At 41.2% G+C, this 22,848-nt stretch overlaps 1 protein-coding gene across 19 annotated transcripts in view; it reads right to left on the bottom strand.

Annotated features, from left to right (window-relative positions):
* The window catches only part of MAST4 (microtubule associated serine/threonine kinase family member 4), a 291,175-nt gene that overhangs the window by 22,149 nt on the left and 246,178 nt on the right, over positions 1–22,848 (bottom strand). For all 19 annotated transcript variants that reach the window (XM_074533260.1, XM_074533261.1, XM_074533264.1 and 16 more), the window contains 10 exons: positions 18,529–18,737; positions 17,648–17,786; positions 16,457–16,589; positions 15,569–15,734; positions 12,776–12,877; positions 9,092–9,214; positions 8,734–8,846; positions 7,671–7,798; positions 7,337–7,569; positions 6,354–6,554 (listed from right to left, as the gene is read on the bottom strand). In XM_074533260.1, the coding sequence (XP_074389361.1) occupies positions 6,354–6,554; positions 7,337–7,569; positions 7,671–7,798; positions 8,734–8,846; positions 9,092–9,214; positions 12,776–12,877; positions 15,569–15,734; positions 16,457–16,589; positions 17,648–17,786; positions 18,529–18,737 (1,547 nt within the window). The remainder of the gene's footprint in view (positions 1–6,353; positions 6,555–7,336; positions 7,570–7,670; positions 7,799–8,733; positions 8,847–9,091; positions 9,215–12,775; positions 12,878–15,568; positions 15,735–16,456; positions 16,590–17,647; positions 17,787–18,528; positions 18,738–22,848) is intronic.

Below are 22,848 nucleotides of genomic sequence, written 5' to 3'. Positions count from 1 at the left end.
CTCCAACAGAGAAAGAAATCCTGGCTGCCTATGAAGGAGTCCAGGCTGCTTCAGAGGTAATAGGCACTGAAGCACAACTCCTCCTGGCACCCCGACTACCCGTGCTGGGGTGGATGTTCAAAGGCAAGGTTCCTTCCACTCACCATGCCACCAGTGCTACATGGAGCAAGTGGATTGCTCTCATCACTCAGCGCGCCCGTATAGGTAAACTGAATCGCCCTGGGATTTTGGAGGTCATTATAAATTGGCCCGAAGGTGAGAATTTTGGTGTCACAGATGAAGAGGAACAAGAACCAGTGACACGTGCTGAAGAGGCTCCTCCCTATAACCAACTACCCCCAGAGGAAACATGCTACGCTCTTTTCACTGACGGTTCCTGTCGCATCGTAGGGATGAACCGGAAGTGGGAAGCAGCCGTATGGAGCCCCACATGACAGGTTGCACAAGCTACCGAAGGAGAAGGTGGATCAAGCCAATTTGCTGAACTCAAGGCTGTTCAACTGGCCCTAGACATTGCTGAGAGAGAGAAGTGGCCAAAGCTCTACCTCTACACTGATTCATGGATGGTAGCCAATGCTCTGTGGGGATGGCTGGAGAGGTGGAAAAAGGCTAACTGGCAGCGTAGAGGGAAACCAATTTGGGCTGCTGGTGAGTGGAAAAACATTGCTACCAGGGTAGGGAGGCTACCTGTGAAAGTCCGCCATGTAGATGCCCATGTACCCAAGAGTAGGGCCACCGAGGAGCACCAAAACAATGAGCAGGTAGACCAAGCTGCAAAGATAGGGGTGTCCAAAATAGACCTAGATTGGGAACATAAGGCAGAGTTATTCCTAGCTCGATGGGCCCATGATGCCTCAGGCCACCAGGGCAGAGATGCCACTTATAAGTGGGCACGAGACCGAGGGGTGGATCTAACCATGGACAGTATTTCTCAAGTTATCCATGACTGTGAGACGTGTGCTGCCATCAAGCAGGCCAAGTGAGTGAAGCCCCTCTGGTACAGTGGGCGGTGGTCCAAGTACAAGTATGGGGAGGCCTGGCAGATTGACTACATCACACTGCCCCAGACATGCCAGGGCAAGCGCTACGTGCTGACCATGGTGGAGGCCACCACTGGATGGTTGGAAACCTACCCTGTGTCTCATGCTACAGCCCGGAACACCATCCTGGGCCTGGAAAAGCGAGTTCTGTGGAGACATGGCACCCCTGAGAGGATCGAGTCAGACAATGGGACTCATTTCAAGAACAGCCTTATCAACACCTGGGCTAGGGAACATGGCATTGAGTGGGTGTACCATATTCCCTACCATGCACCAGCTGCAGGAAAAGTGGAGAGGTACAATGGACTACTAAAAACCCAGTGGAAAGCTTTGGGTGGGGGATCTTTCAAGAATTGGGAGCAGCATCTGGCAAAAGCCACCTGGTTAGTTAACACCCGAGGTTCCACCAACCGAGCAGGTCCTGCCCAGTCTGAGTCCCTGAATGTAATAGAAGGGGACAAAGTCCCAGTGGTACATATCAGAGGTTTGTTAGGGAAGACTGTGTGGATCAATTCTGCCTTGAGTACAGACAAACCCATTCGTGGGGTTGTCTTTGCTCAGGGACCAGGTTGCACGTGGTGGATAATGCAAAGAGATGGAACAACACGATGTGTACCTCAGGGAGATCTGATTGTGGGGTAAGAATGATATGGGGATAAGGGGTGGAATGTCCTGGGGTGACGTTATGATGCTTGTATATCCCCATTCATCTGTTCTGTGCCTTTAAGACCGGCACTGAAGAGTGGAAGTTTTGTTTGGGTTTCTCTTATCAAGGACACAGAGGAAAGCGGTACAAAAGACTGTTTTTTCACTTCCAGCTTCAGCTTGCTGCTTTTGCTTGCTCTCTTTTTCTGCTCTTGCTTCTGCTCTGCTTTCTGCCTCTGCTTATTAGCTAGTTCTAGCTAAACAGTCCACATTGCTTCCTGGACTGTTTCTCCTCTCCTGTTCCTGTGACCATCTCGAACCTGCTCCGGACTGGGACCCGGGAACACCGAAGGTTCGGCTGCAGTGGCTGGCCCAGAGCCCGAGGGACTGAGAACAGAACAACCACCCCCCCAAAAGAGACTTTCTGATTTTGCCATCTTTCTCAAAGCGGTGTCATCGGGTATTGTTCATTTTGTGTGCTGGGGGGTGCGGGGCCAGTCAAATAAACAGGTTCTTTCCACCTCTCTCTGAGGAATTTTTTCCCGAACCGGTTGGGGGGAGGGGCCGTGTGGGTTTTGCTTTCTGGAGGGGCCCTCCTTTGCAGATTCTTTAACAAATTTGCCCTAAACCAGCACACTTGGTCTGACTAATGAAAACCTTGCCCCTCTTTTCAATTTATTGAAAGGGGGAGAGGACCCAGGTGCTCCTAGGTCTATTACCCCAGAGGCATGGAAAGCTCTAGAAAAGGTTCAGATTGCAATGTCCGCAAGACAGGCCCACCGATGCCGGCCTGACCTGCCATTCAAATTTATCATCCTAGGTAAGCTGCCACACCTCCATGGAATTATTTTCCAGTGGGAGGAAAAACAAACACCTAAGGCAAAGGACACACCAAAAAAGGACCGGGACCAGAGGGACTCTCTCTTGATCATAGAATGGGTTTTCCTCAGTCACAAAAGGTCCAAGAGACTGACAAAGCCTCAGCAACTGGTAGCAGAACTGATCCGGAAAGCAAGGACCCGGATCAGGGAGTTAGCAGGATGTGATTTTAAGTGCATTCACATTCCAGTTGAGTTAAAATCAGGTCAAATTACTATGAAAATACTGGAACAATTGTTTCAAGAAAATGAAGTGTTGCAGTTTGCTCTGGATTCCTACTCAGGACAATTTTCGGTAGCACGGCCCGCTCACAAATTGTTTGAACAAGATGTTCAATTTACTTTAAAATTAAGAACTGCTCTAAGTAGGAGACCTTTAAAAAGGGCTCTAACTGTCTTTACAGATGCGTCCGGGAGGTCCCACAAGTCTGTTATGACTTGGAAAGATCCTCAAACCCAGCAGTGGGAGACAGACATTGCTGAGGTGGAAGGTTCACTTCAGGTTGCTGAATTGGCTGCGGTTGTTAGGGCTTTTGAAAGGTTCTCAGAACCATTTAATCTGATTACAGACTCTGCATACGTGGCAGGAGTAGTATCCAGAGCAGATCAAGCAATACTGCAAGATGTATCTAACATCGCACTTTTTGAATTGCTCTCAAAACTGGTAAAGTTAGTCACTCACCGAGAGAAACCATTTTATGTGATGCATGTCAGGTCACACACTGACTTGCCAGGGTTTATCGCTGAAGGCAACAGAATGGCAGATGCTCTCGCTGCACCTGCAGTGATGGCCACTCTCCCAAATGTTTTTGAACAGGCAAAAATCACCCACCAGCTTTTCCACCAAAATGCACCTGGCCTGGTTCACCAGTTTAACATCACTCGAGAACAGGCCAAAGCGATTGTGGCCACATGCCCGAATTGCCAACAACATGCACTCCCTACAGTGAGTACGGGAGCAAACCCAAGGGGACTGAACAGTTGTGAACTGTGGCAAACAGATGTAACACACATACAGGCTTTTGGACGGCAGAAATATGTTCATGTTAGTGTAGATACCTTTTCTGGAGCGGTCTATGCTTCTGCCCACACAGGAGAATCATCTATTGATGCTATTAAGCACCTCTTACAGGCTTTTTCTTTCATGGGCATCCCCAAGGAGCTGAAAAGTGATAATGGGCCTGCTTATAAATCCAAGGAATTTGGGAGCTTCCTGCAGCAATGGGGAGTAGAGCACAAAACTGGCATCCCCTACTCCCCTACAGGTCAAGCCATTGTAGAAAGAACTCACCGTGATATTAAAAGAGTCCTGGACCAGCAACAACAGGTTCTGAAGGTAGAACCTCCTCACATCCGGTTATCCAGGGCACTATTCACAATCAATTTTCTGAATTGTTCTTTTGACAGCCTGAACCCACCCATCCTACGCCACTTTGGGGGGAGCAGTCACAGGTTGATAAAAGAAAAACCTCCGGTTTTAGTAAAGGACCCTGAGACTTGGAAAATGGTGGGACCTTACAAATTGGTTACTTGGGGACGTGGATACACCTGTGTGTCCACCCCCTCTGGTTTAAGGTGGGTTCCTTCCAAATGGGTAAAGCCCTATGTTCCCAAAGTCTCAGAGAAATCTGCAGAAGCACCCCAGGTTGCTCACGCTGCCTGGAGAAGAAAACGCCGCACGCGTTCTCTGGAGGAAATTCCATTTAAGCCTCCTATCTGGAATAGTTTGTAATATATGTTTGTCTCAAGTTTTTGTACCAGTTTAGATCCCACTGTTCGTGTGTAGCCTCGAGACGCCATGAGACTGAGCCTGCTTCTCGTCCTACTCGTGATCATCCCACCTGCGATCTCCTACATAGTACCGCAGCCCAAACCACATATGGACTACCTTGACAAAGGCTCCATCAACAGAGAAACTGACAACGGGCAGAATGGACTGTTCAAAGGCTGGAGACTCGCAGGCTGGTTGGGATCTATTCTGAAAACTGTGTTTTTAGTGCTGTTTATTTTAGTTACAGTTATTGTAGTTGTTAGCATTGTTTTTGGACTAATCAAACGCATGGTTCTCAAGTTAATCTCAAGCTCATCTCCCCCTCCTGAGGTCTACCATTTGGAAGCCCTCAGTGCTCCAGTGGATGACCTGGAGGCCTCAGTGGAAAACACTGACCCTCCTGTAGAAGAAGAACCAATTTACCAACCATGGTTTGGCAATCATTCTGCACCATAAACACAGTCCTCTTCTTTTTAAACAAAACTAGGGGGAGATGTTGCGGTGTGTTGCAATGTCCTGTTTTAAACTTCCGGGTCCCTTCCCAGGTGTGCCTATGCCTCTCTCCCTGCCCCCTCGCCCCCTTGCTGAGTGAGCCCTGTCAATCAGGTTTAAGATTCCAGCAAGGCGTCGTGTGGTTAGTCAGATTCAAAAGATGCCCCTATGCCCAGAGGTCATTGGCCTGTCTAAGTGTCATCCTCCCTTGAGACCCTGCCCCTCTCACCTGGTTGGTAACTCACCTGTCCCCTCCCCTTCCCCTGTCCCCGAGCTTATAAGGTTAATGAGACCATGCGGCCGGCTTTCTGTTAGCAGCAGTTGCCCCGGTGCAGACATCTCTGTAACCATGGAATAAACATCTGGCAACCCTCCAGCAGAATCCACTCCTATTTTCTCTTCACCATCGCCAGAAGCTCTCTCTCCTGAGGTAAACGGAGTTCCTGACAAGCCTGGACTTCCACCAGTGCCCCGCTGCAATCTCCAGCAGCCAAGGTATCTCTGGGGTAAAACACCACAGTGCTGCCTTTGGCCCAGCAGCGAGGGTCAGAACTGACCCAAGCACCATCTAACTGGTTATATTGGGATTCCTATTCCAATAGTTGGTCAAATTCAAAGGATGCCCCTCAGGCCTGGGGGTCATCGGCCTGTCTAGGTGTCCCTCGTCCCTTGAGACCCCACCCCCCCCACCTGGTTGGTGGTTCACCTGTCCCCTCCCCTCCCCCTGAGCTTAAAAGGTGAATCAGACCATGTGGCTGGATTCTGTTGGAGCTCTTCCCAAGATTCAAACCTCTGTCACCATGGAATAAACCTCTGGATATTAAACCCTCCAGCAGAATCCTCTCCTTTTTTTCTCTTCACCTTCACCTGCAGCTTCCTCCTGAGTTCCTAACAAGCCTGGACTTACTAAGGGCCCAGCTGCGACCACCAGCAAGCTAAAGGTTCTCTGGGATGATACACCACAGATACCGCCTTCGGCCTAGCAGCGAGGGTCAGACTGGGCCAGGCACAATCTAACTGGTAATATTGGGATTAATATTCCAATAATTTCTGGCTCCAAATTTTGAGCACTTGACCTAACTCAGACTAGTACAAGTAGGAGACTACATGCTATTTCTGTTTTTTGACACTGCTCTCCTGTTTATCAGCTTTTCTTATTGGGGACGAGAGAGAAATAGTCCTGTGCTGCTTTAACAAACATCTGTTTTTGAGGGCTAGTTAAAACTAAGTCTACAACCCTACTGTCAGATGGACCAAGGAATGAAGTTGCATCCTGCTGTGCATGCTCAAGATGAAACACCATTAAGTTGCATTTTTGCCTGTCAGAGAAGGCCTCTCAGCTGCAGTGTGAGCACTATGACTTGCTGACAAGATTGCACTGATTAGTCATGCAAGTGAACAACAAGAGAAACAAAAATGAGTGACAAGGAATCAATTCTGAACTATACAGAACCTTGCATTTGCATCATAAGCCTTCATAGCATTGCATAAATCATTAACATATCAACTGAAAGTATTTATCTCTACCTCCTGGGATCATGAGGGACAAAGCACTTGCAGAAAGGGACTTTGTGACTTTTCCAGAGATCTTCTTTTTCTCTGTGCTTTCCAATCGCTGTCGAGCCATGTGCGATGCAACTTCACCAGCTGGCTTTGAGATGTTATCTGTACTGTCCACACTCTCACTTCTTCCATTTATTTGATCTAAGTGTTCTGAGAAACTGCCAACTGTACAAAGAAAAAGGAATAAAGACATTGAGGGAAAACTTTGCTAAACTTTGCATTGAGGGAATATCCTTTTGCTAATGGACCACAGAAAAAATAAACTACTCTCAAGTGTAACTGGTTAAGTGTAAGAAGAGGATCACACAGTTGGAGTTATCACTGCAGCTGCTGTATTATTACCAACACCATTACACAGGACCTGGGGGATAGCAAGCAAGACTTGAGATACAGCACAATCAACATCAAGGTTTTAGACAAGGATAGAGATGGATGACCCTGAAGAAATTTTCTCCTCCATGATCAGAAAGGAGGGAGGGGGAGGAAAGTGTGGACTACATGGGAAATCAAGGGCTTGAGAACAGAAGGGTGTATCTTGAAAAAACTCAGTGAGGTACAGAAGAGAAGGAAGCTGAAAACTGGTAGATGTGTAGATATGAAACTAAGGCCCCAGAGTCTACTGAAATGCAACAAGTATTTGAGTAGGGAGACAATGCTCAAAATTAATTAAGTAGAGAATGGTTTGCAACACTTCCTCCGAGATTTGTAATCACCAAAGTGACTTCCACAAGTCATAGAAAATCCTCTTAATTCTGAAAGGTGTACATTGTAGTGAAATCTTAATTAAAAACACACAATGTGTAGTACACCGACCAGATCCCTGTTGGGACAGCTGTTTTTGAAAGCAGTTCTGAAATGCATCACTTCTAAATCTATGAATGCTACTGCCACAAGATGGTCGGCAACTGTTTGTAGTATCATCAGTCAAGACACCCCCTGTGAACTACCTGATAGTGTGGAGCTGCTGATTGTACTTGCTGGAGTGGTTACTTCAGGTTCATCTTGCACTGTTTCATCGCTCACAAATGCAGACTTTTCCTGCTCCTCCCGGGGTCCCCGTGAGCCGCTGGAATCATCCCGTTCTCCTTCAGCTGATACAGACAATTTTGGAAGCAAACCAGAATTGGGCTGCTGCCGGCTACTGTCAGTCTCAGATGAGATGGATGTAGATATTTGCTGTCTGCATAACAAATAAGCAAACTCTCACTCAGTTAATAAATGAAGAGGCCTGCTATCTGGCAAACAGGATGTAGGTGACTTGCTGTACATCCTTCTACTTACATTTCAGAATATTCTGAACTCCAGCTTAAAGATTCCCCAGAAGGCAATGCTACACTTTTTGTTTTGTTTCCTGCATCTTCCTTTTCTTCACCTTGAATCTGAGTGACTCGATCTATACTACTAAAAACCTATTAAAGGAAAAAAAAACCCACAAAAAATTGAATATCACTGACACATTTCATATTAAAAAAAAGATATGTGGGCTCTATAGTTCTATGATTTTAAATGCTTATATAGTATTTCAGATTTCAAACTTCAAATTTCTTGAACCTTTTCAAATTTCCAACACTTCACTTTCTTAAAATGCTTTCTTGGCTCCTCATGTATAGGTATACAAATAGAGCCTCTTCTGATGATGTATTTATCAGTTTTCTCCTCATTTCAAAGTGCGAACCAAGACAGTAAAGCCAAAATCCTGGGTGTTTATTCCATTATTATTTCCTGCCAATTCACCTCCACTGTATTTATTGCCAGAGCATGTCCACTCTGATCAGCAATAATTAGCTCTCACCTCAGCTACTAGAGAAATACTACCTTTTGGGCAGTTTTACCTTTGATTCAGAGCATTCAGATCACTCCCTCATTTCTCCATGACTATAAAACATGCTAACCATTACCTTGCTTTTTCTTTGGTCATATGTCACTAAATTAACACCTACTACACAGTAGTACTGTAATACTTGTAATGCACCTACAAGATACCCAGGACACAACTGGAGCAACAGGAAAACTATGTATAAACAAACCAATGCAAAGAACACATATTAGCATTTAACAGAACACTTCCTTGACACTTTCTGGTATGCAATAATGAGTCTTCTACAGAAGATGTCATCATATTTATGTAAGTTTCCATTACTATATTAAAGATTCAAAAGTTAACTTTTCTACACAATCTGCCCATATTTTGATTTAATGGTATTCATTGTAGTCTTGCTCAATTTCAGTTAACTTCATAGTTTCTTGAGAAAATAAGGCCCTATATATCTCCTTTATATTTAACATTTCCAAAATTTGCAAAAGTAGAACAACACATACTAAGATGACAGAAATTTTTACTTACTTTTGAAAATCTGTGTGAACACGAGGAGAACTGCCTTATCTCCAAATTAAAATCTTCATCATTGGTATCATCTTCTTCCTCAGTTTCCATATGGTGGTATTTCTCAGAACGAGCTACAGACAAGGGCAATAAAATATCTGAATTTATCAGGAAGAAGACATACTATGTTTTAATATTAAATAAAAATATAGTTCTATTCTTAAGATTATTTTTGCTGAAGTGTCAACTCATTGGTAAAACTGCAAACTGCCAGTAATTCTGATAAAGGAGATTTAAAAAGCAGTAAGCAAGAGTCAAAGACAGTGGTTACTTTAAACAAGGTGTTCGTAACTTTTTTTTGAGACCATAAAACACCTACTATCAAAGTAACTTGTGTCATCTTCAGACTCCAACTGTGGAATAAATTCTGCTTTCTGCCTCAGCAGACTATTCCAGTCAAGGCTCCTGAAGAACTGATGCTGCTTTACTTCATATGCACCACCTGGAGGAGCCAGAGGAAAACATTGAGCAAACTGTACCAAATCCTCTAACAGTAAATTAACTAAACCCCCAGCCAACAATGCAAATAGTCACAGAAAGGCATAGTCATTGGTGTATGCATGAACATCTACTACCCATTCCCATTAGAAATTCTAAACCTGTCAGAAATAGTCCCTGTCCCTGTTGTCTTGTGGCCATTTCTTTTAACAGTTTACTGCTTTATCATCTTCCCCTTTTAAGATTTTTATTCTTGCAAATGTACTAATCTGTTAGCTACATATTAGTTGGAATTTTCATATGTAGTTCTACAAATATAAATATGAGCACTAGGTAAGTACAAGTTATAAAGTAATGAGGAATGATTCTTAATAGTTGCTGAATATAAATACTACTGCTGACTTAAGAGATCCTTTCAGTGTTTTTATGACAGCAATACACAATTCTATAGGAAATACCCTATAATTTCTCTTATTTATTACTGCCTGCTCATTTAGTATGCGTTAAATGATTACATTACTTTAAAGTCAGAAAATTACTGTAAGAACACAATGAAATACTGGAAATTTTGCCCTGGGAAGGTGGACGATGGTATTATTAATAAACATACATCTAATTCTAAAACCTGAAAAAGTAACCTGCAGCAGCAAGACCTGCTACCAGCTTGTTTTGGGTTTGTGTTGCATGGTTTTCCAAGTGGGGAGGCTACAGGAGTGCTTCTGTGAGAAGTGGCCTTCCTCTATATCCAACACAGACACTGCCAGCTGTTTCCAAGATGGATCCACTGTCAGCCCATCAGCATTATCTTGGATAATGTATTAAAGAAGGGGAAAGACTGCTGCCCAACAGCAGCCAGACCACGATGGTGCAGAGATCCACCTGCAGCCCACGGAGGATCCCACGGTGGAGCAAGGTGGATCCCTGAAGTAGACTGCCATGCCACGCAAAGGCCTGTGCTGGAGCACAGGTAGGACCTGTGGCAGAGAGGAGCCCAAGCTGCAACATGGTTGCTGTCAGAACTTGTGACCCCATGGGGAACCCATGCTGGAGCACTCTGTCCCTGAAGATTGCATCCTGTGGGAGGGACCCACACTGCACCAAGGGAATGGTGTGGGGAGGAAGGAGTGTCAGGGGCAGCATGTGATGCACTGACCACTACCCTGATTTCCTGTCCTCCCATGCTGCTTGGAGGGAGGAAGTAAAGCAGTAGTGTTAATTGGTGATAAATTAAACTAACGTCCCTGAGTTTTAATATGCTTTGCCCATGATGGCAAAGCACTTTATCTCAACACAGGAGCCTTTGGCATATTTTCTCCTCCCTTCCAGCTGAGGGGGGGAAGGAGACTTGGTCGGTACCTCCTGGCCAGCAAAGGTCATGTATATCAAAGCTATGGAGAGAAAAAATGAAATCTCCAGGACAGGCTTATAAGTCAGCATTAGGATTTCTAGATTGGGTTCTTTGCTTTTCATACTGCACCAGGGGAAAATTCAAAGAAGCCAAATCTTCCCAAAGCAGATCAAAATCACATCTCATCATAAGTCACTAGCTAAGCAGTGAATATTTCTCTGAGCACAGTAAAGGGATATTACATCAGAATTGTATTATTCTTGATTGGTATCAGACTGTTCAAGCACAAAGAAGTCTTTTTACTGCTGTTTTCCTTCTTCAAAGTAAGTATAGTATCCACCTCTCTTCTTTCAACTTGCCTTTGCCACTCAGGTCTCCTGAGCAAGTAAAGTATTATGATTTTCACAAGGTGTTATGCAGCTTGCTAATACATATTAAACAAGACTATAACTTGAAATGCGTGGTGGAGCCCAGCATAAACCATGGTATTTTTCAGTGCCCATGTGGGACCTGTCACACTGCAGCCCCATTTCTGTGAGCTGATTCTAGCACTTAAAGATCCTACAACTTGGTTGTAGTTTCTGAACCCCTGCTTCAAGGAAATAGCTGCCTAATTTCCTTCTTCAGACTGCCAACTGTAAGAGAAATCAGATGCTTTAAAGAGCCTCTGAACACCACAGGTGCTTCATACTGTGGCACTGACCATTTAGTATTTAAGGCAGCTTCATCTCACCCCCATTCACTTTCTCCACCAACTGTATAGCAACAGACACAGAATTTGCAATTCACTCCTGATCCAGCCTCTCACATGGCAACAGTCTTCAATTAACACTGTATTTATGAGGAAAATCATCCCGGCAATGAAACAACCATACCTGGAAAGAGTGTACTTAAAACAAAGGAATAAAACTTATCGGATTTTCATTTTGCCTTTGGCATTGGTGCCCTCTGGAGCAGATGACACAAGCAGCAAGTGGGGCACGACACCTTCCTCAATCTTAATTTATTCAACATGGGGCAAGGCACAGCAATAAACTGCTGAGTGCCACTTAGCCTAGACCATCAGTTCCAGTGAAGTCTAAGGGTTGCTCACACAGAACCCAGCCATTCATTGCAAGGGACAATGCAGCTCATTCATATCAGTCACATCATCACGCCTTGAGGGAAGCCAAAGGAAGACAGGTCATTTGGGACCATGTCAACACTACAGAGGGTCTGGGTTATAATCACATTTCCCCTGAGCAGCTGTGATAACACCAGTTATGAACTGATTCCTAAATCCTCTTTTTAATTAGGCCTAAATATATGAAGCAAAATTGGACTCAGTTTTGTGAGCAATTTTCCAAGTACTCTCATGCTGACTCAACTTGCCACTTGGTTTCCTTAGCATCCTAAATGTATTTCTGTTCATGGCATACAATGTTCACTGTAAATAAGATTATACCTCTAAATCTGGGCTCATTTATGCAGGAGGCTTTTTTTTTCTTTGTTTACCTAGTGCTTTGCCTAAAGGGATGGCAGTCAGTGACTAGGGTTCCCATGCATTAACACTTAAAAATCACACACAATATTCATTACTGCCTCTCACAGAGACTCCCAAATAAATCCTGGTCTATCAACCAACAAATAAATTCTTATTACATAAATGCACAGTACCTTCATTAGCCTATGGAAGTGTTAATACTTCCTTAACATTCAGTTTTATTTTAATTATTTTTCATACAAGGAAGTAGTGCTTGATAAATGAGAAGACTTTTCACCACACAACCTCAGACAGTCATTACTGAATAAGGATTTGAGTACTCATCACTCACCCTAACACCGGGGGGAATTAATATGCCAGGCTAAGATGCTTCTGAAAAAGGAAGTTGTGTACTGATTCCCCTCCTAGATTTCTGTATTTAGTCATTTAATGCTGTATTAATGAAGAAACCCCATTCACTAACAGGGTCTTTGAGAAATTTCTGTTATATTTATCAAACTGGGAGAACAGTAAATACAAATGAGCCCATGTAAATCCCACAAAACCCAGGACAGACGTCATCATATTAAGTTCCTATTACTGGCCTTAATCTATAAATTATCATGGCATATTATGCTACTGCATGTCATGACAGATGTTTCCCAAGCAAAACAAACAGGTGAACAAAGACTCCCAATGCTGAATACAGTAGCTATTTCTAGTAGATTAACAATTTAAAATTAGTGCCTCCTAACCTGTTCCCAGTCTTTCCAAAGGATTCTGCCTAAGTAGCAAAGTAATCAGATCTTGGGCATCTGGAGGTGGTGCTTCATCCTTTTCAGGCCAGTTGATTTCATCTGAAAGAAAAGAAAGTTGCTTGATATTGTTAAGGTCTGATCCCAGCACAAATTGTATTAATGCTCTCAAAAGCAACCTAACAGCAAAGCAGATTTAAAGTAACTTTCTCAACTTACTCTGCCGCATACCAATTATTTCTAATTTTTATACTCGCTATACAAACTGCATAAACATACTATATTCCAATTTCCTTTGGAAGTATCATTTAACACAAAACTGTGTTTAGCAGCAGAACACATGAATGTTTGGCTCATGGAAAACTTTCAAAATATTAGCACAATTTGCATGCTCTCTCTTCCCCCACCAAATCAAGATTTAAACTGTAGTTATGTTCCATGGAAACTGTTGTTAAGATGGAAACTGCTGACCTGACCTGGCAGCTGCTGCTCACATCTGTGTTCCTTCTCTAATGCTAGCAGACTCCCTGAGGTCAATACTCCCATGACTAAGGTCAAGGTGTCAAACTGTACTCTGGCAACATATATGGCAATGAAGATTTCTCCAAGAGTCTCACACTTCCATACAACCACCCTCCACAGAGTCTTACAATACTTTATCTTTTGCACTTCATGGCAAGCTGGACGCAAACCAATCAAGACAGGATACACTGTGTATGAACATGAACTCTCTAACAGCCTACAAACAGCAAGTTTTGCCTGATTTTTAGTGGAAGCTGCCTTCACAAATGTAATATAGTGCAGGTTTAGATAAAACTCCGAAGAAGCTTCTTGGGAGGTACAAGGATTTTGGCATCAGAGAAACAGCATACTTGGAGCTCCAGAAACACAGAAGGCTGTTAAGGATTTTGTCATTTTATGATCTAGACTTCTATAAAATAATCATAACTGGATAAATAATCATCAGAAGCTACATGCAGGTTTAACCTTCATATTTCAGAGATTAAGGAAAGGTACTGATAAAAACAGACATGAAATGTAACCTGCTTCTGAGGCAACAGTTTATTTAAATTCTTATCACTTTAGGTATTTAAGTTTACACTGAGGCCTCCCACAGCTGTCCTTGCACAACGTGAGGGCAGGAAAAGGCAACCTACAATGCAAAAGGAGGCAGCAAGATTTTAAAGCAGAACTTTAAACAGAATGTAGATTTTGCTTATGGAAACTGGAAGAAAAATCTAGGCTACAGTTTGGTTCTTTAAGATGGCTATTCCAGTCAAACAGAAGGAGATAATTTATTTTAGCACAAGAAACATATCCAACAAGAGTTCTCCTGGAGATACTAAGATTTTTTTCAATAAGCAAGGATATTTCAAAGAGAAACAACTGACAAATCAACATCAAAACAAGAAACTGAGCCAACCAACAGTCTTGTAGGATGAGTGGGAATAGATGATGTTTACAAAAGGACTTCCACAAGTAACTTCTATAAGATAAATTGACACATTCAAATGGACGAAGATATTTACAAAGGTCTCAGCTAGACTGTAACACATGACAGTATGTTTTACAAAATGTAAAATTAATGCCACATGGGGAAAAAAAGCATAATGTACATATTTTGTCATTAATTTTAAGACTATTCCCTCCCCTCCTCCCAGTCAGGGAGTATAAGGATAAAAACACAGGTGTGTGTGTCTGAAAATGCAATAAAAACTTGAGTTATTTCCACATTTGTGTGCCTACAGCTCCACTGCAGTTTAAATCTGATTTGGAAAATAAAGCATGAATATGCATTGCAGCCACGGGGCACCCAGAAAACAGACAGCATTTGCTGCTTGTGTTAATTAAACAGTTGATTCCTCTTGCCACTCAGGCTTCTGCATATCACATCAGAAAACAACATAGTTATAAACCCATGAAACGTAGAATGTCACATGCATTTTAATAGTTTACAAACAAGTCGGGCTTTCAGCTTCAGAGATAGAGGAAATAAAGATGATGACAGAAAGTCTCCTTTAGTACAAAAGGGGATTTGTTGCATTCTCACAGAATGAGGAACCAGAGATGTATTCTCAGCTATTGGACTTTTTAAGCAGACCATAAAACAGACTGGGAAATTCTTAGCAACAGAGGTGGCATTCTGTTAACCTTGTATCATAAATAGTGACCCTCTACATCTATGCATTTGGGAAATTTATGGAAACAGCAGGTAGGATAACAAACAATTCTGTTTAATTATCTTTCAATTTTGTCACAAGACACATAACAATACTTAGGGTCAGTTTGTAGGTTAAGATCCAAAAGGTTATTGAATTTTAAATGGAAGAAGAACAGCTGCTACAGAAATAACATTACACTCCAACAATCACCAATGAAAGCATTAACAATCTGTGAACTGAATTAGTTTCTTTTTCTCATTATTTATTATTTGGGAGACATTTGTTTTAGAGTTTTATTACACGTTTGTTAATTTCTTGATTGTGCCATGAGGCAGAATTTCCCATCCATGTAAATTTATTTAACTGTTTCTTCTCTGGTATAATTTCTTTACCAAACACAGAAATCACTTGTGCACAGTGGCACTACATTTTAACTAACATAGCTTTTCTCTTCCAAACAGTGCAGCTTAACTCCTGGACTCTACATTAATGAATTTCTGTACTTAGCAGAGTAAGTTCAGCTTTTAATCGAAATTATTGTTACTGCTTTGATAGCAGATTGTGTAGTCTAACAGTAAAATTGTAATATATCTACTATTAAAAGATTTTGGGGTTTTTTAGAGATGCTCACCACTGATTACTTGTCCAAAGAGCTCTTCTGGTGTATCTCCAAAGAATGGCACACACCCAACAAGAAATTCATAAAGAATAATTCCCATAGCCCACCAGTCCACTGGTTTTCCATAACCCTGTCTCAGTATCACTTCAGGAGCTATGTATTCAGGTGTACCACAGACCTAAAAGAAAGAAAACAAGCATGATGGCAAAGCAAGTCTTAATTTAGCTAGATCAGGAATTTATAATTATTGAAATGCAAATTAATATGAAAACATGGAAATAAATGGAATTCATTTGGGCTTAGTCTGCTGAGTTGGCATAACAGCTCACATTTTTAGAACAACTCACCTACACTTAGAGGCACCATAATCAATATTTGTGCATCTGTCATGCAAAGGACAGTTTATGCTTTGTACATAGGAGTCCATCATGGCAAGTATCTTACTTAACTTAAAACATATTGTTATCCTTATATGAAAGTTGTGATGATTTTATCTTAAGTAACTTTTACAGTGAACAGATTGTGAGCCACGGTAATGAGGCATGCTTAAAGGGAAATGGGCCATAGCACAGATTTTAGCACCCTTGGTTGTACAAAGCATGATGAGCTCCACAAGTACTCTGCTGAGACTTCTGAATTCTTTACAAAACAGTTTTCCATTTGTCTCTCTCACAGATTCACTTGCACAGAATTAGGCCATTCATCTTACTAATAGATCTTAATGCAAAAAGGAAAAAGCCTCAAATAATCCTCAGGGCACCAGTTAAAGTACCTGACATACTGAATTGGAACAACAATGTACAAATAACGATGGTTTATTCAGTATTACAGTATGTTCTGCTGGCAAAATGTTACTTCGTGTGAACACTCAGTGTAGAAATGAAAAAGGCTGTTTCTTACTTGTTTGTCGAGGAATTCTCTGGCATCCTTCTCAATGTGACCCTCATACAGATTGGTAGTCAAACTCATTAGCCCCACTTTTGACAGGCCAAAGTCTGTAAGCTTTATATGACCCATGGATGTTACCAACAGACTGAAAAACAGGAAGTTTTTAAGTCACTGTGATATAATTCAACATCATGTGCTTGTCATTGTTATTATTATTACAATTATAATACTTATGGGAAAACGTTTCATTAGCATTGCTGAATTCTAAATACAATTTAAAATGTACTTTAACTGGTACAGAATGAGCAGGTTAAAAATCTAAGTCTTACATTTGTTACTATTACAGTTAGAAGTAAACAAACTTTTCATGTGCAACTGAACAACATCCTACAGAACTACAGAAGTCTTGAGAGCTGAGTAATTAAAGCTTTGAAGAAACAGTTATCATGTAAAAGCCCTAAAGCAGAATATGTGTCATTTTTGAAGTGAGGTGAGTATTTTGCATCTGTAACAGGATGGGTCAGTCATGCATTTGGAAAAAAACTGAGGATATTAAGTTAGTAACTGATACTATACTAACTAATACTTCCTGCTATGAAGCTAATGTAAATCAACACCTATGACTTTAATTATTTTCTGGTTTTTTTAATTTTAAAAGAGAATGAAGTTGCAAGGGCCACACTTCGTATTTCAGCTATCTGCTGTAATGTCAATTTACTTGTGTAGGAGCAAGACTGTGCTTTTAAATATTGAAACCAAAAAACCTAACCTCTCAAAAGAAAAGCAACCCCCAAAACCCAAGCAACAGGAGGTGTTTCTGAATCTGGTCAATTTTGCCTTCAAACACGCAAATAGCTGCAAGTTGATGATATTTTGTGTTTTCAGTGTTTTAAGTACACTCTGAAAAAAACTTTCTAAATTGCTAAAATGTGGTTCTCTTCATTCTAACACGAAGAATAAATACCTTTTTCTTTTTAGCTACACTGATAGTCTCTTTCATCTTAAACACATAAAATTCTTAACAGCTCTTTTAGGAAAAGAAGCATTTTCTGTAACCACAAGTAATGAAAATTCAAATATTTTGAAGGAACTGCACCATCTACATAACATTTACAACAAAAAAATAATTCTTAGCAAGTTTAGACTTTTGTATCTTATCTTACAATTTCAAACTCTTCTTTCAGTTATATTCTATATACATACTTGTCAGGTTTCAAATCCCTGTGTACAATTCCGTAATTATGAAGGTATTCCAAGGCCAGAACAGTCTCTGCAAAGTACATCCTTGCCATATCTACAGGTAAGGGACCCATATTCTTCATCAAAGTAGCACAGTCTCCACCTGTGGAAACAGTATGTGGAAAAATGTTCCAGATGACTCTATATCTGAGGTGTAACAGCATAAACCATATACGATGCTAAAAGGAACAGAAACTGCAGTCCTAAGATTTCATTTTCTAGTCAGATGACTCAACCAAACTTGTAAGCCCCACAGCTACTCCACTGGAAGTAGTGTGAAGCTGGGAGAGGGCACTACAAGGATTCAGCTGAGAATCAATAATGTACTGCTACCTAAGGAGAAAACAAACAAACAAACTGGGGGGATGGGGAGCGGTGGAAGCCCACACAACCATACCTCAGGATCCCTTCTGTACTACTCCACTGCTCTCCTTCCACAATAGCACCATTTCAAAGCGCTTCCTCTTTCTTGTTTCTTTGTAAAAATAACTACTATAAATCCCCCAACACTTGCTAATGAAAATTTCAGCCCCAGAAAAAAAGAAAACGTTTTCACATGAACTTTGAATGCTAGCACATTTTCGATTACAATCTATAAAGAACTCTACTCTAAGAGCAGTTATTTCCCATTATTCACAAGTGTTTTACAAGCTGTTTACCAGGAGATAATGACTGGTGAAAAAAAAGAACCACCTTGCTGTTAGACCTGGTTCTTAAAATCTGAATTGCCAGAGTATGGAGGACACACGGGGGGCCCTTCTAATTCAAGTACCATATGGGTTATTTTTATTTTGTGGTATAAGGAAATTCTCTTCTTCCTCTGGAAAACAGAAGAGCAATTTTACCTTCGACATACTCCATGACCATGCATAAATGACGTCTTGTTTCAAAGGAGCAATACATGCTAACAACAAACGGATTTTCTGCAAATGTCAGGATATCACGCTCAACGAAGGCCTGTTGGATCTGGTTTCGGAGGATGAGATTCTGTTTATTAATTTTCTTCATGGCAAATCTTTGCCTGGTTTCTTTGTGTCTCACAAAATAAACCGCGCTGAAAAGTTCAAATGGGAGAGAAAAGGAAAGAAGTCTGACTAACTACTAAAAATACATGTGAAAATACATTTTTCACTCAATTTTTTAAAACTATATATATTATAAAAAAGATTTGCTCTCAATTTAACCTACTCTTTCACATTAAAGAATGGTTACAAATCTCATTTTGTTTAAAAACCAGTACTCAAACTAAAACAAACAAGTCTTCTGCCTTTCCCTCTCCCTTCTAAGCAACAGCAAATATAACAGCAGATACAATTGCAAATGGTTTTCAGGCATTCCCATCAACAAAGGATTACATACAAAATCCAGCTATGGCATCGTATTATAAATCATTGTGATAAATGCTTATTCTGTAGGTGTGTTGAAGGGAAATTATGACTCAGTCCAGGAAATTTTGCAACATATCACAGGTCTCTCATGAAGGCTACTTGGAAGTTGCTCGAAGGGGTGGCTCCTCATTAGCAGGTGTAAAATCTCCTGTTCTTGCTCAGTCCCTGACCTCAGTACTGATCCGTATCAGAGGAAGGTCACCAGTAGGTAACCCAAAACAAAGACCACTGTGTTAACTACATGGTAGTGTGGGGCTGTGTTGTATCTTGACTTGCAAAATTTCCACTGGGGCGCTGGGTACAAGGTTTCCTGTGTATTTGGTTAGGTAAAGTCAATGCAGAGAGGAAAGCAAGGAAAAGGAAACCTCATTTGCGCAACTCTTCTGTCTTTCAGGTCTAAGGAGAAGGCACTACGCTTCTGTGAAACACTCAGAAGGACTTCACAGCTGCACTTCTCGAAATCCCATGAGGCAAATCCTGAACATTTTTGCCTTGCTTGAAATCTACCTTATAGTATTTAATGCTTATACCATTTCCAGTATATAACTATCAGTGTGTTTATGGAAAGAAAGCACTTAAAGGAGAGGATGGGGGGGAAGGGAAAAGAAATGGAATTCAATTGTAAAGTTTTTTTAATTCAATTAACTGTCTCCTTGAGGTCCAACTATCAGCATACAATTAATTATATAAACATAAAAAGTAACACTTGCCTTACTATTTCTATAAAGGTCTTCACACAGCTACAAAAGTTTTAGGCACTGAAATTTTGGACTTCTCCTTTCCTTTGTGAAGGGAAGCTTTCTAGACAGCATAGTTTCTCTTACTGATTCCAAAAGCTTTTATTAATCCCTCATTCTTGTCTGAGCATGGGGCAGGTAAAAGACATTACACAATCATGAAAGTAGGTAAAAACTACCTTGGGCAAAACCCATGACAAACCCCACCCTTTGTGCCTCCTACTGAGTCTCACTCCCTTCTGCCCCTCCCAAGCTGGAATACAGACTGAGTTATTCATCTCCAGTACTCCTCCCTGCTGACTTCATGCCTTATGTCCTGCAACTCTTGCTACCGCTCCCCTCATATTCACTTCTATCTCCAACTCTTGCTCTTAAAAGCCCCTCCCATGCTTTCCTTTCCCTTGCATTCTGGTTTTCCTCTCTCATTTGTTGCTTTCTCCAGTCAGCTTCATAATCTCCCATAATATCTTTTCTTTTACCTATTGAAGTCCCTCTCTGCATTCCTGGCATGGAGAAAAGTATTGCCTGAAGTCTCTATCCTTCAAAAAAACCTATTTACAGGAATGAACCAAGGACTAACTGAGGACTTGGCATACAAGTATCCTCTAGAGTTTCAAACTGGACAGTGTGCAAGATGGCCTCCTAAAAGGCAAACAGAAACCACAGCATATTATTACAGCATCTTAATAAATCCTCCTTTTAGATCATACACATCTGTAAGATCATTACTAACATATTTTAAAATTATTAAAGAGTAAGTTCCAAGAACTATCTAGTCCTGTAAATATGTGGTACATGTTGCTGTATTTTCCCAGCTGTCTAAACTGCATCTTCAGTCTTAGAGTCACAAGAAGGTAACTTTCCACTAGGATTCTGTTGTTTCTTATAAAAAAAGCTGTTTAGCTCAAATGTACCAGACTCATGAGACAACTGCAACACAATAGTCTCTCCTATTTTCACACATGCATACACTGTTTAAGCTACAGAAAGTGCTTCTAAATGATCTTCAGCATACAAAAATGTCTAACATCCCTCATATCCTCTGGTCACAGTAACCCCAGCAAATAACACTTACACCTTATGAAGAAAACTATACCCCAGGCAGCAGGATGCTATCATCAAATGCTGCCCCAAATCTTCAGTCTGTTATAAAGACAATTTCAAATTTAAGAATTCTGTGACACAAAAACAGTGCAGGGAGAGCATCCAGGCTGTCCTGTCAATTGACTGATTTACAGTGGCACACCCTGCCACCCTGCAAAGCCACAGCCAGAGCCGTACTGTTGCATCCTCCTGTTGTTTCAAATTAAGAATTTGATTTCCTATCTTCGTTCAGCTCTCTGTTTTCCTAACAGCAACAAGAGTTTCCAAACCATCCCTTGGTTTCACTGTGCGAATTTCAACAGGTATGCAAGTGCTCAGTATTTTTCTGATGCTGTAGCTCAACATGGCAAAAAAGCTTAGTTTCCAAAGGAAATAAGAACATTAATAAAGAATAAAGAACATTCATTTGGCAGTGTCCAAACATTATCTTATTTCACTTTCAACATACATCTCAGTCTGAAAATCTGTCTCTATAATAACTCTAGTTAGGTACAACTATAACACACTGCAAAAGTGGTAAGATGACAGAAACAAGCTAAAATATTTAACTGGGTTCCTGAAGTAGTCCAACTCAAATATGCCTTCTATCACTCCAATCTCATAGTCATGATTCCTGTTTTTTCTCTAAATTGAAAAATCTCTATTACCAAAAAAAAAAAAAATCACATAGACAGGTTTCAGGCCTAGTTCACAGCTCTCCAATAACTCCAACTTTTAGAGCCATTTTACAACCTAGTTTACATTCAGTGCTAAGGCAAATATAGCTGACACTATATTTTAATCTGTCAGAGGAGCCTGAACTCCTTGTGGAGACACAGGTACTGTACCTACTGCGTAAAAATTATACCTGCTGACCAGGAACTTTGTTTCATTTTTACCAGCAATTTCCTGAGAAGAGACTGCTAAATTCTGTTCTACCCTGGAATTATGTCTCATGTTGCCTCCAGCAAAGAGAAGCTGCTTGTGAGGCTGTGGTTGATATTATTTGGTGAAGTTTATAGATAGTCATTTAAGATCAGAATTAAAAGCAGCACTGCAACACCTCCTAACAAAGCAATGCCTGTGACCAGATCAGAGTTATTTGGGGGCAGAAGGAAATGTTACCTAAAGCTCTGCAGCTCTCAGACAATGCACCCCAGCCTTCTACTTGCAATATTTCAGACTTATCCTAGTCTGCTTAGAAGGAAATGAGAAGCTGGCCATATGAGAAAGAGAACGTGTTGGCTTTGATCCTTCTCTCACAACTGGCATTAGTGCTAGCTGTTCTAATATGTTGTCAGTTTTGAGTAATAAAACCACCTCTGCATACCTAACAGCACCAATGCCTTTTATCTTTATCGCAGCTAGTAACGAAACTGCAGTCTAAAATTCTGATGGGTAAACTGTCTTGTGCTATTTCAGTGAACCTACAAAGTTACATTTCCACCTGTCCCCTTCTACTTCTGAACCAGGGGCTGCCAGGCTGATGATCAATAAACCTGACTGAGGGGGTTTTATTCTAGAGCTGGTAACTTTCTTAATCCTAAAATAAACATAACTATACATGAGCAAGTACTATCAACAGAGTGGAGAAGGGACAGAAGCACTACTCACAAATGACACGCAGCAGCTGCGCAAGATACACTTCTTCCGAGTTTTGAATTTATCAAGCAACACCATTAGCCAGTATGTCATGTACACACTGACACTACCATCCTTGCAAAACTAAAAGCATTCCAGAGAGGAGAGAAAGTGGTATCAAGTATTTGCTTGAAAATGATACAGTTATACATTGAAGAGATACTGAACTAACATCACTTGCTTCCCTAAAATCAAATGAAATTTTTATTTTGTTGAATTTTTTCAGGGACCCAGGCTGATGCTAACCTGAAGAGAAGCACACTACTACCTGCTACCTCTCACAAGCTGGACTGTGGAAAAAAATGTTGTTGTGATT

Source organism: Zonotrichia albicollis, chromosome Z, assembly GCF_047830755.1.
Source record: "Zonotrichia albicollis isolate bZonAlb1 chromosome Z, bZonAlb1.hap1, whole genome shotgun sequence".
In the NCBI taxonomy this organism is placed as follows: domain Eukaryota; kingdom Metazoa; phylum Chordata; class Aves; order Passeriformes; family Passerellidae; genus Zonotrichia; species Zonotrichia albicollis.
This window is presented reverse-complemented; position numbering and strand designations above follow the sequence as displayed.